General features: G+C 35.4%; 2 protein-coding genes across 2 annotated transcripts; one reads left to right on the top strand and one right to left on the bottom strand.

Moving 5' to 3' along the window:
* Nucleotides 1-3,969: 3,969 nt before the first annotated feature.
* On the top strand, nucleotides 3,970-8,977 carry LOC123894756 (anthranilate synthase alpha subunit 1, chloroplastic-like). Its single transcript, XM_045944825.1, has 11 exons — nucleotides 3,970-4,376; nucleotides 5,237-5,430; nucleotides 5,525-5,714; nucleotides 6,295-6,446; nucleotides 6,816-6,931; nucleotides 7,013-7,259; nucleotides 7,352-7,408; nucleotides 7,536-7,688; nucleotides 7,875-7,955; nucleotides 8,054-8,140; nucleotides 8,312-8,977. Exons 1-11 carry the CDS (start codon nucleotides 4,169-4,171, stop codon nucleotides 8,633-8,635), a joined length of 1,809 nt encoding a protein of 602 aa, XP_045800781.1. The 5' UTR covers nucleotides 3,970-4,168; the 3' UTR covers nucleotides 8,636-8,977.
* A 2,226-nt stretch (nucleotides 8,978-11,203) lies between these two features.
* Nucleotides 11,204-15,947, bottom strand: LOC123894757 (mucin-5AC). Its single transcript, XM_045944826.1, has 5 exons — nucleotides 15,094-15,947; nucleotides 14,498-14,618; nucleotides 13,974-14,088; nucleotides 12,164-13,345; nucleotides 11,204-11,717 (listed from the first exon to the last, which is right to left on the bottom strand). The coding sequence occupies exons 1-5, from the start codon at nucleotides 15,290-15,292 to the stop codon at nucleotides 11,457-11,459; spliced, it is 1,878 nt and encodes a 625-aa protein (XP_045800782.1). The 5' UTR covers nucleotides 15,293-15,947; the 3' UTR covers nucleotides 11,204-11,456.
* Between the last annotated feature and the right edge of the window lie 3,152 nt (nucleotides 15,948-19,099).

Consider the following 19,099-nt stretch of genomic DNA (forward strand, 5'->3'; position numbering starts at 1 on the left):
ACCTAACTCACCCTCACCTTCCCTAATACGCACTATCTCCCTCCACCATACTGAACCTCGCCTACCTCCCTCACAAAGTCTACCACCCTCCAACCCATACCGAGCTACCAAAACTCTAAACCACAAACCCTCTCTGTCCACCAACATCCTCCAACACCACTTACCCAGTAACGCTAGGTTAAACTCACGCAACTGTCTAACCCCCAAACCTCCAAACTCCTTACGCAAACAAATGGCTTTCCAACTAACCCAAGAGATTTTCCTAGAATCCTCACACCCCCCCCCCCCCCCCCCAAAAAAAATTAATGAAAAGAGATTCAATAGAGGAAATGATACCTGAGGGAGCTTTGAAGAAAGAAAGCGCATAGACAGGTAAAGAGGTTAAGACAGACTTTAACAGAACCAGACGACCACCAAACGACAAGAAGCGACTTTTCCACCCGGACAATCGATTCTTTATGCGAGACAACACTGGTTCCCAGAACACCAAACGCCGCGGATCACCCCCAATCTGAAGACCCAAGTAAAGGAAAGGAATCTTTCCCACTTTACAGCACAGGACAGACGCAGCTTCGTCTAGCCAGGAATCAGGAATATTAACACCAACCAACATGCTCTTATGAAAATTCACTTTCAAACCCGACATAGTCTCAAAAAGCACTAAAACAGCTCGAAGAGCCCGAACATTTGCCCAACTTTTAACTCCCATCAAGAGGGTATCGTCAGCAAACTGGAGATGCGACACCACTATCGACTCCTGACCACCAACACTATATCCCGTAAACAAATTCCGAGCTACCATCGCTTCCATAAGAACATTAAGACCCTCAGCCGCTAAAAGGAAAGGAGAAAGCGGATCACCCTGCCGAAGACCTCGCCGAAGAGGGAATTCATCTGTCGGACTACCATTAACTAACACAGAAGCTGTAGCCGTGCAAACACACTCACGAATCCACTTTCTCCACAAAGTTGGAAACGACATTCTCCCCATGACGTCATCTAGATACCCCCAATCCACCGAGTCATAAGCTTTCTCGAAATCAACCTTGAACAACATCAGATCCTTTGAAGACTTACGCGCCTCATCCACTATCTCGTTTGCAATTAGAATACCATCAAGGATTTGTCTGTTCTTCACAAACGCAGTCTGGGACTCGGAGATTACACTGCCAATTACCTGCCGCAACCTATTAGCTAAGACCTTCGCCAGAATTTTATAAAGGCTTCCCACAAGTGAAATAGGCCGAAAGTCATTTAACCTTTGAGGGCTATCTGTTTTGGGAATCAAAGCGATGAAAGTGGCATTGATACCTTTAGTCAACCTGCCATTTCGATGAAAGTCAGAAAGATAACGCATAACGTCGCCTCGCAACTCGGCCCAAAAATCTTTGATGAAACCGAAATTTATTCCGTCAGGACCCGGGCTTTTATAACTATCACAGTCCCACACAGCTTGTTTCACCTCATCCTCCGTAAAGGGTTTAATTAAACCTCCAATCTCCACCTGGTTCAATCGCTTAAATTGAAGGTTGTCAACCCCCGGCCTCTCCACATTAGGAGCCTTAAAGTGAGACTCAAAATGCGAAAACACCGCCTGCCTAATAGGAGTCACCCCCTCCAACGTAACACCACCAACCTGAATAATAGACAAAGCATTCCTGCGACGACGACTTGCCAGAATCGCATGAAAGTACTTGGAATTGGCGTCCCCTTCCTTGAGCCACAACGACCGAGATTGTTGCCAACTAATGCTGGCATGCAGCTTGGACAGCGAATGAATATCATACGAAACCCCATGAAGCTCGGCTAACTCCGCCTCAGAGAGAGCATCTTCCTCCCCCTTCTCATCGAGGGTGGACAGCCTAACCTTAAAAGTAATAGATATTTCTATTTTTATGAGCAAAAGTAAACTGTGCTGGACAAAAATTCAAACCATAAATTCTCCACTTCTAAAATATTTGTTTAATATAAAATATAATAATAATAATAATAATAATAGTTTATAAACAACACAATATTTGTTAAATTTGTCAAAACAAAACAATTAAATGAATTTCATATAAAGGTAGTGAAATCAGACTGAACTAGCCGGTCTGACCAGTTGAATGGGGTCTCTGTTCGATCTAAATTGGGTTTGAAACTGCTATATTGCAAAATTTGAAAATCGGAGGAACCAGCGATTCAGTTTACATCCCCTAAAAATTTAGATTGTAAAAAAAAAAAAAATCAAAATAAAGAATAACAATATATAAATAACACAATATTTGTTAAAGAATTTAATTTATATGCACCGTCAGTGTAAAGTTATTTTACACATACATCCAATAATATACTGACACATCATGTATGGTATTTAAAAACACATAATGTGTCCCATTCCTTAAATGATGTGACAACATATCATTGAATGTATGTGTAAAGAATCTTTACACCGACAGTGCACAACAATTAAACTCTTTGTTAAATATGTAAACATCAATTAGACAAATTTCTAACACGGGATGCAATACTCAGCGGCGTCTCCGGGTTTTAGAAGGCTCTGTGCAAAATATAAAAGTGGTCCCTTAATATAAAAAAATATTAAAAAATTGTCGATTTAAATTGCGTATAATATAAAAAAAAAATCGTTTTTATTCTTGTAAACATATAAATTATCAATATTAAACCAATTGCATTAAATTAAATGGGATAAGAAATACAAAATAATTATCGTTGTATATAACGTCAAAAAGGAACCTCCTAATCTAAGTTTAAATTTTATGCAAAGATTAAAATGGACTAAAACTATATTTACGAGTATAAATAACTAATCTATTGATACTCATATGATATTATATGAACATTAATAATATATAACTATTAGTTTAGGGCTTAAAAATTAATCTATTAATATACATCTGATATTTTATAGATATAAATAATATATAAGTAATATTATATGACCTCAAAATTTTGAGCTGAGGCCCGATGCCGTCGCATACCTCGCACATGTGTGCAAGCCGCCTTCGGCAATACTAGTTTCATACTTAAATAACTAAGAATATTTATGATACTCATTTTATCACGTCAAGTTCCTTCGGTGAAGAGGAAAAATAATTAACAGATTCATCTTTCTATAAAACTCATTAAGATATCCTTATTAGAGATGTTATACGGCTAAATGTTAAGGTAGTTAGTAATATATAAGATTTGATTTAATGATGTAAAAATTTTAATGTATAAAATATTGGAGGCACAATTTCTAAGAACTTGTTTTTACATTTGTTTCTTTAACAAATGCTGTTAAGGCGGACACATGTTAACATTTTTTTTCTTCTAATAAATGTCCGAGTCATTTTATTTTTATTTGTCTGTGTATTGATTCTAATATATTTATCATAGAGAAAAAAACGTCAATTATACTCCGAAGAAGTTGCACAATCTTTCTTAATTAAATGATCTCACATCTCAGTTCTTACTTTTCAGCATCCCCAACAATATAAGTGCAGCAAATAGTACTACTCTGACCATAATTATAAGCAAAAATTTTACTTTTTAAACATATTGAATAACTAATACTATATCTGAGGCAGATGTATATGATATTCTTATCTAATAAAGCCAATTACATAATTATTCAATATACATATATATTCCTTATAATTATGGTCAAACGTATATTATAAATTCGTTGACTCCACTTTCATGTTGTTCGGGTCAGCTAAGCAAATGGGGAAATATAGATATGAAAAAGATTTCACATTTTGTTTTTTTTCTAAAAAAAATAAAATATAAAAGGTAAAATAAAAAGCCTGTAAAAATTCAACCAAAAGTTCTAAAAACAATGTAATCCTAAATTTGATTAAGAAAGAGTACTCAATTTTTTCAAAATGTAATTTTTTTGCCTATTTATGAATATAGAAAATAAATAATTTTCTTTTTCTAAATTCAGAAATTCAGACATCATCACCCAAAAAATCAACAAGGAAGGTTCAAATGTACTAAAGACAGTTTTAAATTTTACAGGTACATTGGAACTTGACACCTCGTTGTAACATCACCGAACATACTCTACCTATTTATTCTCATTCATTCTTTCTGTAATGTTGCATGAATAACTTCTTCAAACATTATTAGCAAACAAACAAACAATTTCAGTTTCAGTTTCAGTTTCATTTTACAAAAAACGATGATGTCTTCTGCTACTACTCTTCCTATTTCTCCCATTTCTGTAAAATCATTGTCTACAATGCAATCCCTACCGTTTTCTAATCGACTTATGGTTCCTTCCGGCAGCCGTCCGGCGATGTTCACCGGTGTTTCAATGGGTGGCAGTGGTAGCCGTTCACTCCCTTGTGTTACACTGAGGTGTTCTTCAGTTCCAACTACATCCATTGGTGAGTGAATGTTTGTTTTTTTTTCTTTCACTTTTTTCACTTTTTTTCCAATGAATTTATTGGTAGAATGAAAATGGGTATTTGTATTTTGATGTATTGAGCTTAAAGTTTTAATCTTTGGTATGTTTTGAATAAACCCATTTGAGCTAGTATTTGGAAGTGTTAAGTTCTTTTATTTAATTTTTTTCAATGATGAAAATGAATGTTGTAAAACTGGATGCAAGTTGATGTATCTGATTGATTTTGGTTAAATGGAAGAGTGTTCAGTTAATTTTGAGATTTTAGGCTCTTGCTTTTGTAAATTTGTGCATGTTTGGATTGATGGTGAGTATGGTAGAATCACGGTGTGATTTTGGAAGCAGTTATGCTTCGGAGCTTCGACTAAATGTTTGTGCCAACATGATTTTGTCGAACTCAATGTGAAAGATGCACTTTCACTTCTCAATAATTTCAGTTTTTCATTAAAAAAAAAAAAGAGAGAGAGAGAGAGAGAGAGAGAAAAGATGGAATCTTTGAACCGGCCGTCTCCGAGATTTTGGGTGCCTATGGAGTTATAAATTTGGCCCCCCCATTTTTTTTTTAGTCATATAATCATAAATAGATAATTTGTAAAAAGAAGTTAAAGATCATATCATTATTGAAAAGTTCACACCAAATAGATTCGATTGTTAGAACCTCTGATAAATTTTAATTCTTCAAATAACTTAACACACACGAACACACACACACACACACACACACACGCACACATGTGTGCGCAGACATACGCACACAAAATTTTAAAAAAATATTGTGCCCTATGCGGTCGCTCCTCTTGAACACCCTTCGGGTCTTTGAATACGCATGTATTGCTTTTGCAGTTGAGGAAGTCGATGCAAGAAGAAAGTTTATAGAAGCAACAAAAGATGGAAACTTGATTCCTCTCCATCAGTGCATATTCTCTGATCAACTTACTCCTGTTCTTGCTTACCGGAGTTTGGTTAACCAAGATGACCGGGAAGCTCCAAGCTTTCTTTTTGAGTCTGCTGAGCCTAATTTTCAAGGTTCTAATGTGGTGAGTATGCTTTGCTTTCATAGTTTCATCATTTTGAATTTTAGGGCTGTTTGGTGTGTGTGTTTTTGAAATCTGGGATTGGATTGATTTGCAGGGGCGTTACAGTGTTGTAGGAGCTCAACCAACAATTGAAATTGTTGCAAAAGAGAATAAGGTTACAGTAATGGACCATGAATCTGGTCAATTAACTGAGGAGATTGTTGATGATCCTATGGAGATTCCAAGAAAAATCTCACAGGATTGGAGACCATGTCTTAGTGATGAACTTCCAGATGCATTCTGTGGTAAGAGCTCTATGATCATAGTAAAACGTGTACCAAGATGGGTTCATGTCAAATTATGATTCAATTAATAAATATTCAGACAGACATAATTGTATGTGTATTAATGAGACTGGATCAATCTTTATTTGATGGATGCTGGCTGATGTATGACGCATGATTGCGGCTTGATTAATAACTTTGTGGTAACTGATAATCGTAATGGTTAGGATATTTTAAGTTGAAAATATATATATGGAGCATGTTCAATTTTTTTCAACTTATATTGATCATTTTGAAACCGCCACCTTCTTCGGTTTCAGCAAGTGCAACTATAATACATGAAAACTAAACGAAATTGCAGTCTACGCTTTAGATTATTTTTTTTGAAGAAGCTAAAATGAGATATATATTAACGAAAAATAGTCACCTCAGCACAAGGTGTGCCTCTACGCTTTAGATTATTAATACACCATTTGTCATTATGTGACTTCTTGTGTGCGCGCATGCGCTCGTGTGAGAAAGTAATGTCGACATATTTTTTGTTCTCGTCTAATTATATGATCTACTACAGAACATTAATTAATTTAAGCTGGTGTTCTAGGTGGTTGGGCAGGTTATTTCTCTTATGACACAGTTCGTTATGTGGAAAAGAAAAAGCTACCATTTTCAGATGCCCCAAAGGATGACAGGAACCTCGCAGACATCCATCTGGGCCTTTATGAGACTGTGATTGTGTTTGATCATGTTGAGAAGGTGCCTGTTTTTTATATGCACAAATTCTATATCAACTATTAATATCTTGTTTGTGATGTTGATGCGTAGTTCAGAATTTCTAATTTGCACTGCAGTTTACGCTCGTCTTTTTAGAAGAACATGATTCAAATGCTTTATTACAAAGCATTTTAAATCAGGGTTCATATAAACACCTATTTTTTTTACATCTTTGGACATATAATGATATAAAGGTCACTTAACGGATAGATATAATCAAATGACTATTGCATGTAATCCATTGGATATTCAATAAGCTTTTTTGCGGCTCAAGATACGACATGAAGACCTCATTCATAACTTCAATACTTCATTGTTAATTCGGTTTCTTACTTGTTCTCTGCCGAACAGAAAGCGTATGTGATTCTTTGGGTGAGGACTGACCAATATTCATCAGCTGAGAATGCTTACGAGGATGGAAAAACACGATTAAAAAAATTAGTGGCCAAATTACAAGACAACAAACCGTAAGTTATCTGTTGAATGTTGCTCTCTCTAATGATGTGATTGCTTTTGAATAAAAAATAATTAAAAGTGTCATTTCATAGCCCGAGGCTGGCTCCTGGCGCCGTGGATTTGGAAACTCGCCATTTTGGTGCTCCTTTGAAGGAATCAAACATGACAGCTGAAGCATATAAGGAGGCGGTCCTTCAGGCAAAAGAACATATTAAAGCTGGAGATATTTTCCAGATTGTATTAAGTCAAAGATTTGAACGAAGAACCTTCGCTGATCCATTTGAAGTTTATAGAGCTTTAAGAGTTGTGAATCCAAGTCCATATATGACTTATTTGCAGGTTTGACTGTGCCACACATAAAAATACTTCACTTGGGAAAGTTGTGGTTCATATTTTTCATCTGCTGATATGATTATATCTTTTCTGAACAGGCTAGGGGATGTATTCTGGTTGCTTCAAGTCCAGAGATTCTTGCGCGTATAAAGAACGTATGTTTTTTACTTGAATGTTTAGACTTTATTGCAAATCTTAATGAAAAAAGAAAGTATCAGGTTTATTAAAGTATTCTACTATTTATTCTAAAGTGAATGGTTATCATGATCTTGTCGTGAACAGAAGAAGATTGTGAATCGTCCATTGGCTGGGACATCTAGAAGGGGCAACACGGTAGAAGAAGATGAACGGTTATCAGCGAAGCTCTTGAAAGATGAAAAGCAATGTGCAGAGCATGTAATGCTGGTTGATTTGGGGCGCAATGATGTTGGAAAGGTTTGTTATATGTTTTCGCTTTAATGGATGCTCCTATTTGTTATATGACAATATTTATAATTTCAAACATTGCCTTGATCTCATTCTCATACGGTTTTATATCATAATGCAGACAAAGCTATTTGAATTATTTGTATTATGTACTTCAATTTGCGATGGTTATGGTAACAAAAGTTCTGTTTACAGGTCTCAAAAAATGGTTCTGTTAAGGTTGAGAAGCTTATGAATGTTGAACGATATTCGCATGTGATGCACATTAGTTCAACGGTGAGAATCTTTTCTTGTGAAGTGTTAACTAATATTTTAAAACTAGTCTATTATAGTTTGTTATGCAAATGGTAACATTGTAATTACATATAATAAAGGTTACGGGAGAACTGCAAGACCATTTGACCTGCTGGGATGCCCTTCGTGCTGCCTTGCCTGTTGGAACTGTCAGCGGAGCACCGAAGGTTCATAATTTCTTTCACTCCTTTTAGTCAAAATACAATTCTTTACAAATCCGAAAAGCCTGTTCGTTTAATTTTATGTCCTACTACGGTTCTTCTGCAACCTGTTCCTATAATCCGTATAGCTTTTACAGTGACCGTGATACATATTATCCTGTCAATTTGTGGATGCAGGTGAGAGCCATGCAGTTAATCGATGAATTGGAGGTGGCGAGGCGTGGACCTTACAGCGGAGGATTTGGATACATATGTTTCAACGGCGACATGGACATTGCACTAGCTTTGAGGACAATAGTATTTCCAACTGGAACTAGGTACGACACAATGTACTCGTACAAAGACCTCAACATCCGCCAGGAATGGATTGCTTACCTTCAAGCTGGTGCTGGTATAGTTGCTGACAGTGACCCTGCTGACGAGCACCAAGAGTGTCAAAACAAAGCTGCTGGTCTTGCTCGTTCCATTGACTTGGCCGAGTCTGCTTTTGTCGACAAGTAAAATCTGTGATACCTGCAAGTCCAATCATTTGATATACGAAGTAGTCGATGTAGTCGATTACCATTTAGTAAATTCTAAACTAATAATACATAGTTGCTTGTGTTGGGGGAAACACCTTTCATAAGATATAAGAATATAGTTATATGCAGTGAAACTCTTGATCGTGCAATATCTCTTTTGTTTGTTCGAAAATGTCAGATGTAGCTTTGGGTTTAGTGTTTACCTTCTAATAGTTTTGGTTTATCGATGTTGAATAATTACAATATTATTGTTGTTATCTTTTTAAACTGTTGAGCTTGGAAATTCTGGTTTACAATTGATTCAAAGCTGAATAACAAACAAACAAACAACGTTTTCAATATAAAATTTGACGAATAAGTCAATATGAAAATGAAGAACATAAGAAGGATAACTAATATAACAAATATAACTACCTCAACTGCTAATACACTCATCTCTAATATAAGCCAAGTCTCACCACATAGAAAAAGCTAATAGTTTGAGTTATCCAAACACTGCATAAGATGAAGCTTCAAGAGTGTATAACTGATAAGGGTAGATAGAATCTTGAAGCGACTTTGACTGAACATGAGTTTGATCGGAGGGGGGTTTGGAGGATAAACAACAACACCAACAACAAATAAAAGCATGAGATCGTGAAGAGGGGTCAAAAAATGAAAAAGAAGAAGTCATGAATAGAGATTGTGAGATTGTAAGTGTTGAACTGGATCATGAATAGTGAATTTGGAGAGAGATTCTTAAGTGTGAGATTCAGAAAGATTTGCAAATTCTTTTTAAGTGTTGAACTGAATCAAACGAGTAAAATTGTACATAACTTAAGATTTGCAAAACCGTGTTTCATAAATCGTATTTCAAACATGAACAAGACTCAAAACCCTTTTGAATCATGTGGTAGATTAATTATCATGAGAAGGTTACTGCACATCACAGAGTTTTAAGAAACAAAAATTAAAACAATTTTTCATTTGGCATCATGGACACAGGATAACTTCTCATGCTAATTTCATGTGGCTTCTTGTAAAATAGGACCTCTTGGATTAAAAACAATTAATTTCACAAGTATCACAACATATATTATATATCACATATATAACAAGTGCTAAATGGAAACCGATTCATAAAATACATTTATTGCTCACACACAGTAACATAAGTAAATTCATATGAATCAAAACCAATTCAAATAAACACACGTAGGGATTAAAATATCGTTAACATGTTGCTTCTTCAAATTAAAAGTGAAAGCAAAATCAAGCCATGATTCAAAACACCTTTAAATTATTGCGTAATAGTTTTTGAATCTAATAATAATAAAATTATATATATTGGTTTTCAAATCAAATTTCATCTGCTCCAACCATTGAAGCATAAAACCAGTAATTATCATTCAAGTATATATCACATATACATAGAACAAAACCAGAATGCTTTTCACGAAGATCAACATATATATATATACATATATCAATCCGATTTGAATATAATGATTTAATCGGAACCGATGCTCTAATACCATTGTTGGGTTATCAAGAGGTAGACTTTTAAAACTCTTTTAAAAATCAAACTCAAGAGCGGAAAAACCCCTTTGCTGGAACACTTAGAACAACAAGAATCACTATGAGTTCAATGCAATAATTATTGAATTGAATTTTGAACCATTTTCAAGTTGATTCAATTCATTGACATACTTATTGCATATAGTTGTATGATAGGAGTTCGCCGACATGCAATCAAAAAGAATATTTTATTTTATTTTTTAATAAAGTGACAAATATTCACCTGAAACTCACAAACTTGTGTCCTAAATTTGAGTCCTAAAATTTGAGGATACATTTTTCTTATTTATTCTCCATCTAAAATATTTCACATTATTTCCATAAAATATATATATATATATATTCACATCTCAATGTGAAATCAAAAGTTATCACAAAATAATACTTCTTCCATTTTAAAAAATAAAAAAACATGATGTTGGCAAACAGCATGCACTTTTTTTTACTAAACTAACTTTATTTACTATTTATATACAATTTAAAATAAAACAATAGTTCTACCTCAAAAAATATAAATGACATTTATTTTAAAACAAATTATTTTTTTATTAAAGTGACACTTATTTTAAAACAAGTATTAGGACTTAATGACAGTAAATTGAGGAAATACTGATGAGTGTCTTCTAGACTATTTAAAAACTTTAAATAGTAAAGTTTTATAAAATGAAAATAAAAAATAGGCCATGTTAACCGGTGTCCTTAAACACTAGTTAAAAAAACAAAAATGAAAACAATAGTAAAAAATTTATATATATTTAATTTTTGAATAAATAATTTTTTTATACGGGAATCCTCAAAGTGCTCCAAGAGCACTTGTTACTTGTTAGCAAAACCCATAACCAATACCATAAACAAGTATCATTAAAGACATTTAATTAATGTTGAGTACCTTATAAAGCTCTAAAATTCTTTTTCAAAAAAGAAAAACTTTTATTGATGCCTAATGCAGAGTCTTGGGGAGTTTTTTGCCAAGCAGAGTTGCACTGATAGATGATAAATATGGTTAAGGTTTCTGAATAATAGAGGATAAACCTCGGCTTGTTTCAAAAAATGAGCATGACCATTACACCATACATCCGATCTACCTAAAATCAGAAGACACCATCTTACATGAGGTTACATCAAGCTTTACATCAATCAGTACAGGCATTGTTAGCTCCATATGCAAATCTACTATGGCTGAAATCCAGGATACATCGGTGCTATTCAAATATATATGCAGGGATTCCCAAAGTTTGAAAAGTTTACCTACCCCGTACACTGGCAGGAGATTGAACACATCTCTCACTGCCAATTTCATCATCTATCTCGCTACTATCTAAACAAATACCATTTTGGTTTACACTCATTTCAGAACTAGCATTACTGCTGGTGGCGTGAGGAGAGTCTGATACACTAATTGTTCGGCCACGCTGATGAGATCCAGACCTCACGCTATACATAGAAGATGCCGGAATATTTGTCATCAATGGTCGTAAATTGCCTGGAATAGTTCTCCTTATATCCTGCTCAGAAAGAAACAACCAAAAATGATTAGAAAAGTGTTATAGGATTTAATCAGTTCTAACCAATTTAAGTTAATTCAATAATAATAAAATCATTAAGTTATACTAGGTACTCCATCCGACTCATTAAGTGTCATTTTAGCCAAAACACTTCTTAAGAAAATGATTATGTATTGAATTTTAAAGTAAAATAAAAGTTGTACTACTCTAAAGTGACAAATAATTTGAGAAAGAAATATTTTAAGCACGATACTTATAATGAGACAGAGGGAGTAATAGTTCATAGTCTAAATTCTGTCATTCTTAAGACATCATGCATCCAAAAAAGTAAAGTGAATATGGGATTCCAGACATTTTTATATAAAGAACAGCGATGACTTCTACGCAGGTATGGCATAAGTTTTTTTTTAATCTAATAAAGAAATGAGTGTAGAAAATAGGTGTACCATATGCCTAATAGCCATATCCAAGGACTTCTTTGAGAGAGTTCTTCCAAACCCTGTGCTATCTGGAGACGAAGATGACTTCCCAGACAGATTACTACGAGGAGAGTTTTTGTTATCCATCATTGGTGGTGCTAGTTTTCGCATGTTTATAACCCTCTCAACCATTTTTGTGCCCATCATACCAGGACTAACATTGTCGTTCACTTTGGAGCGTCCACGGCTAACTGCAGGCATTGAATTTCCACTTATATGAGCAGTGCCATTGGGAGCCCGTCCTCTTGAAGGAGAGCATGATTGTCGCTTAGGTCTTCCACTAGAAGCAGGCTCAACCGATGAAGACCGAGAAGTGGGAGCTCCAGGCCTACCCCTGCTCGCTGACAGTGGCCTATCAGGTAGCGTTGTCCTCAAATTAGGTGGAGCATCAAGTGAAAACCCTGGCATCTCAGATGGCTTCCATGGTCTTGACTTCACTGTTGGTGATGTGCCACGTGATGGTACTTGCGGTTGTCTCGAGGTCACTGGAGCTTGCTGTCTAGTGGTCACTGGAGTTTGTTGCCTTGCTGTCACAGGAGTTGGCTGCCTTGCTTTCACAGGAGTTGGTTGCCTTGCTTTCACAGGAGTTGGCTGCCTTGACGTCACAGTAGCTGGCTTGGGGCCTGAAGAAATCTTAACTGAAGAAGAAGATATATTTAGCTCATTTGATGGTGTAGATGGTCGCCGAGTTGGAGTAGATGCTCTTGATGTGGACCTGGAAGGAGGTAAAGTAGGTCTGCTAGTTGGTGTTGAAGATCTTGCTGTAGATCTTGACAACGGTGTAGTGGATCTTGACTGAGTTGCTGGTTTTGCAGCAGGGACGGTGGTCTTTGTGGCAGAAGTCGAAGGCTTAGTGGTAGAAACCATAGTGGGCTTGGTTGTGGACATTGTGGTCTTGGATGCAGCCACTGTGGACATTGTGGTCCTAGTCGAAGGTATTGAATTCCGAGTAGGTGTTGAAGATCTTGATGATTTTGAAGTTGTGGTCAATGAAGAACGTCCAGTAGGAGTTGCAGGTCGTGATCCGGGACCCCCTGATGATGAGGGCCTCCGAGTTCCGCCACTTGAAGAGCTCAACACAGGGGAGGAAGTTTGCTGTCTAGATGCCAAGCTAGTCCTCCCAGCAGGATCAGATTGATGATTTGACAACTATAACCACAAGAAAACAATTTGAAGAAAATTAATTTCTAACAATAACAATAACCAATTGAATTCTGACTAGATGAGGTGAGATCAGCTATATGAATCAGTTAATACAATTTGCTATATCAAAAAAAAAAAATCAGCAAAGCGCCAACAGGATACAAATGAATCTTTACCCAATGATGATAAAGAGCACCATCAATTTTATCGGCATTAAAATTTAAAAACCAAGAATGGTCTTTACTCAATGATACCTATGAATCTCTTATTCTCGATACGAAATAAATGTAACATGATGCTTCAATAAATAAACAGGCAATTAAAATAAGTTATGGCAAATGAACTGTAATACAAGCAATATGATTTGAAGTTCATTTCAAGCAGTCCAACAAAATTAGTATTGTTAAGGAGTAAGGACTGAAAGGGACTTAATACGCAAATCACTTATCAAAACCAATTTCACGATGCACGCTGCATGACAGTAATGTTATCTAACAAAAGAAATTTTCTAAAAACCAGGAGAATTACAATTTCATTAGAGATTTAAAACTAGACATGAAAGTGTGCATCAGCCGATGACAACAAAACAATTGATATGACCCGAAAACATGAAAGCTTCATTGAAAATGCTTACTCTGGATTTCAATGCAGTGGGACGTGCAGTTGGAGTACCAAGCTGACTCATAACAGTCTTCCGAGTTTCCATTTCCAAAGAAGGAAAAAGAGGAGTACCGGGAGGAGTTAGAAGCCTGAAAAACATTAACCATGCTAAGCACCAATTTGAAGAACAGTCACACAAATAGTAGGCAGACAAAGAAAACTAAATTATTGTCAGATACGTAATATTTTAATTTTAAGTACGCATGTTGCACGTTCTTTGCTGATATATGAAACATTGACCAGTTTAATATGGAAATAGAGAAAGGAATGCTTTATTTCATAAGACAACTTCAGTGTTCAATAAACATCTACTGCCATCAACCAAACCATGACTTTTACATGAGAAAACGCTCTAGGAACCATAACCTATAAGTCAATAATGGTATGTCCAACCAAAAGCACAAAATCTCCATCAATCATGGGTCTAATAAACACACTATGAAGATAAACATGATGAACAAAATATATGGATTATGGCAATTGCGAGGTACAACATACCAGTCATAGTCATTTTTATTATTTTCCGAATTGAGAAATTCATCAGCACCACTCTTCCGCAGAGGAGCCGTTGGCATAGAGGATGAAAGGTTAAATAAGGGAGAAGTGCCCGGATTTGACCCTGCAATCATGAAAGATACCATGTGAGATGTGACAAAGAGAAATTCTGCCAAAATTAGAAAGACATATTCATAAAACTGCATTGTCCAAATAACTCAATCATCTTGCAAAGTTGCAACTCTTCATCCAATTCTTAAAATTTCAAACCACATACATGGGAAGTTTACAAAAACAAGTTGACACGCTAATTAATCTTAGTAACTGCTTGGATAACTTATTTGATCTTATATACGGACATAAACACTGTGAGACTGTTTGGAGAAAATTTATGAAAACAGCTTATATGAAAAGTGAAAACAGTTTGACTTATTTCATTTTTTTTTATATAAATCGCTTATAGCTTAACCAAACTGTTAATCCAAACAAGGATTAGTCAACAACTAACTAATCACGAAAAACACTGCAACGAAGAAAATCAACAAAAACCCAAAACACACAGCTCCAAAAATAGAAACATTTTGAGCATAAATCTATACCTAAACCAGAATCAAACTCCTCGGAAGTATGAAGCAGAAGATCATTCCGTTCCTTCTCCCGCTTCCTCATCTCAAGAAACAATGCAAGCTCGTCATCCTTCTCCGTCGTGACAGAACCAGTCAAACCCCCAAATTGCTGCTCCCTCTGCTTCAAAGCAGCTTGCATTTGAGATTCCTGAGCTCTTAAGCTACGATTCATCCCCAAAATTCAAAAAATACAAACCCTAAATCCCTAAAAAAAACCCTAAACTAAAAAACTCAACTCAGTTTCTCTTTAACTAAATTAACTAAATCAATAACCGTTTATCACTACACTGAATGCTCCATGAACTCTACAAACAAAGAAAGTAGTTGAAAATTTATTGCAGAGTTGAAATCTGGGAGCAAAAAGCAAAACGCTAGGAGCATGAACGAAACGACATTGTTAGAAAGAGAGAAACGAAACGGGTTGTTCTAGAAAATGAAATCGCGTGGGTAAGGTGAGTGTGAAAGGCGCGTGAGGAGAGAGTGAGAGGGATCGGAAAACGGGAAGTTTGAGTGTGACGGTGGAGAGAGTGTGGTGTTAGTTAAGAAGACGGAGTGGCATGAATGGTAATAATGGTGATTGTGGGAATTGAAATGGGGAATTCACGGAGGAAAAAGACATCGTTTGGCTCTTGTTGTTCCAGTCGTTTGTTGCCACGTTTGATGCTTTGGTGGATAATCACGAAAATGACCCTTCCCATGTGCATTCCACATTTTGAATTGTTGCAACGGTGCCCATTGATGCCCCCCAGACTCCAACTTGGAATATTATTCACCTCACCTTATTACTACCTCCCTCCCATTTTATAAGCAAAATACACTATTTATATGTCTTATTTTCACCGTATTTTTTAAAAAATATACTCCCTCCGGTCCTTATTATAAGGAACAATTTGGAAAAAACACACATACCAAGAAACCTTATCTTTCTTAATGATCTAACATGTTGATCAGAAAGGTTGAGGCCGGTCCGTTGAGCAAGCTTCCACACCGAAGGGGGGTTTGTACCTGCAGGTGCTCCGATGCCTAAGTCAGCAAGAGAACAAGGGATACAAAGAAGAGAGAGAAAGTATAGTGAGTAATGAATCAGAATACCTGGCTCTCCTGTCTAGGAGAGCTTATATAGTGCCCCCAGCGCTGGGCCAAAGGTTGGTCTATTGGGCCGGGATAACTGGCCCAATAGACTCAACTGCCAAGATAGTCCCCGTATCGTAGGGGAAGGCCGTTATTTGCCTCTATCTTGGTTGGAGCCGTTCCGCTATTCGCGGGTAAGGGATAGGCTCCGTGACAGCTGTGGCTGGATAAAGGAGCACGTGCTAAACGTGCTGCTTAGCTGTTAAGCTACGGTGGAATGATCAACGTCCATGGATAGATGAGCACGTGTTAAACGTGCTGCTTACTCATTATGTCGAGCAGGACACGTCATTGGCTGACGTGTCGGGGAAGTCTCCCCTTATTGGGCTGTGCCCCAAATGTCGGGCAGAAGGGATTGGGCCAGCCCTTGGCCCAGTCCAGAACACTTAATAAAAATTCTAAAATTTTACAATCTATTCCAAAACTAACCTTGGTGTATTAATTTATCCTTAGGGTGTGTTTGTTTCGGGGATTAAAATTATAATCCTAGGATTATTATTCCTTGGAATATTATTGCTAGGAACATTATTCCTATCAATATGTTTGGTAAATAAATAAAGTTCCTTGAAACATTTTTAAAATAAATTCAATTAATATTTTAAAATATTAAAATAAAAAAAATAAATGAGTTAAAAATAATGGGAGAGTGGGGAGTTATGAGTGGTTACCTCTTATTCCCATGGGAATGTAAGATTCCCACCATTTAACATGGGAATAAAAAGTGGGAAAGTCATGTGTAATTTATATTCCAAGGAATAAAAAATTCCTAGGCATAATTTTTTAAAACTTGAAACAAACATAAGAATTAAAGATTCTCAAAGTCACATTCCTGGCAATAAATTTATAATCCATGAAACAAACACCCCCTTAGGGAATATATCACTCTAATTAATGCATAACTTTGGAATGGATACAATTTAATAAGGGTAAAAATGGAATTGTAAGAATAAATTTAATGATTGTTTCTTATAAAAAGGACCAAATTTTTTTTCCAAATTGTTCCTTATAAAAAGGACCGGAGGGAGTATATATAAATGTAAATATTATTAAATAAGATTTTGTTTGATTTGTTTCGACGCTATTTTTAAAATATTAAATTTTTACTAATCGTCAATTAAAAATATTTGTAATCAAAGTTATGCATCGGTTTACGTGCAGTGGTCAACTGATTCTTATATTTTGGGACGGATTGAGTATTATCTTAGTCATTAAAAAACAAACAAACAAAAAACCTTATTATTACTTTTATTTTTTTAATCAAAACCTTATTGTGTTATGTTATAAAATAATTTAATTTTTTTTAGCTTATGCTTTCAAGTCGTATGAGATTCAAATAAATAGTAAATCTTTCTAAAAAAATTTAACGTTGTTCTATACACAAGTCAAGGATCGAACACTGAACTTTAATTAAGTTAATTTTTTTTTAGAGTCAAAGTAATAATAATCACTAAAATTTACATACACAATTTAACAATATTAATAATTATCAGTTGAGTGGCTCAAAAAAAATCTATGAAGCCCCGATACGTGACACGATACCGATACGATACGACATCGATACAGCGATACGATAAAATTTTAAAATTCTCGATATGATACGGCCGCGATAGGTTATTTAAAAATTAAATTTAAAATTAAATATATTTACACAATATATAAACATAACTAAAATCGATAATGATAAAAAATTAGCATTCAAATTACTCAAATTGAGCAAATAAGTGACAATTACATATTTAAGTTAAGTACTACCCAAAAAGGGGGTGAGATGAGTAACTCAACTGGTTAAGCTAGTTGAACTAAGGGTTAAGGAGTTGGAGATTCAAGGTTCAAGTGAAAAAAACTAACGTAACAATACAATATAGGCTAAATTGCAGTTTTGGCCCCCCACGTTTCATAATTGTGCGATTTTGGCCCCCCACATTTTAAATGTGCGATTTTGGCCCCCCACGTTTTAAATGTGCGATTTTGGCCCCCCACGTTTCATAATTGTGCGATTTTGGCCCCCCATGTTTCAAATGTGCGATTTTGGTCCCCCACGTTTGTCCCCTTTTGCATTTCTTGGTCCCCGTTGACTATTTTGACCAAAAAATTGATGACATGGAATATTTTTTACACGTGTCTTAATTGTATTGGTCAACCAAAATTTATTATTATTTTTTTAAAAAAAAAAGGATAGGTCACGTGACTTTTTCAAAAACATTATTCTCCACCACAAATATTATGTTGATGCACTTGCTTCTACCAAATTCTCATTAATTGGTTTCAAGAATTGATTATGCTATATTGAAAAACCAGAATCTAAAAACTTGGTCTCATTAATTGGTTTAACAAAAAAATCATAATTTAAAATATTTCAAATTCAAAATATTCATTCATTATACAAAAGGACATTGCCGGAAAAAAAAAAAATTAACCCCCCAAAAAACAAATCACGTGACCTTTCCTTGATTATTTTTTTTTTAAAAGAATAATAATAAATTTTGGTTGGCCAATACAATTAAGACACGTGTAAAAAATATTCCATGTCATCAATTTTTTGGTCAAAATAGTCAACGGGGACCAAAAAATGCAAAAGGGGGCAAATGTGGGGGACCAAAATCGCACATTTGAAACGTGGGGGGCCAAAATCGCACAATTATGAAACGTGGGGGGCCAAAATCATACATTTGAAACGTGGGGGGCCAAAATCGTACAATTATGAAACGTGGGGGGCCAAAACTGCAATTTAGCCTACAATATACTAACAATTTGCTTATAAAAAAAAATACGTACTGCCAAAAAAAAAACATAGTTGGTAATATCATACTTTAACATTCAATACTTGAGAGGAAACACGAATTTTATA

This window comes from Trifolium pratense, linkage group LG7, assembly GCF_020283565.1.
Source record: "Trifolium pratense cultivar HEN17-A07 linkage group LG7, ARS_RC_1.1, whole genome shotgun sequence".
In the NCBI taxonomy this organism is placed as follows: Eukaryota; Viridiplantae; Streptophyta; class Magnoliopsida; order Fabales; family Fabaceae; genus Trifolium; species Trifolium pratense.

What these genes read in the sequence shown, in the direction of transcription:
- LOC123894756 (XM_045944825.1), top strand. Translation starts at nt 4,169, where the DNA reads ATGATGTCTTCTGCTACTACTCTTCCTATTTCTCCCATTTCTGTAAAA. An exon ending in ACTTCCAGATGCATTCTGTG is followed by an intron (nt 5,715 to 6,294) that starts GTAAGAGCTCTA and finishes CTGGTGTTCTAG; the next exon opens with GTGGTTGGGCAGGTTATTTC. An exon ending in TGTTTGATCATGTTGAGAAG is followed by an intron (nt 6,447 to 6,815) that starts GTGCCTGTTTTT and finishes TCTGCCGAACAG; the next exon opens with AAAGCGTATGTGATTCTTTG.
- LOC123894757 (XM_045944826.1), bottom strand. Translation starts at nt 15,292, where the DNA reads ATGAATCGTAGCTTAAGAGCTCAGGAATCTCAAATGCAAGCTGCTTTG. An exon ending in GGAGTTTGATTCTGGTTTAG is followed by an intron (nt 14,619 to 15,093) that starts GTATAGATTTAT and finishes TCATGATTGCAG; the next exon opens with GGTCAAATCCGGGCACTTCT. An exon ending in ATATGGCTATTAGGCATATG is followed by an intron (nt 11,718 to 12,163) that starts GTACACCTATTT and finishes CTTTCTGAGCAG; the next exon opens with GATATAAGGAGAACTATTCC.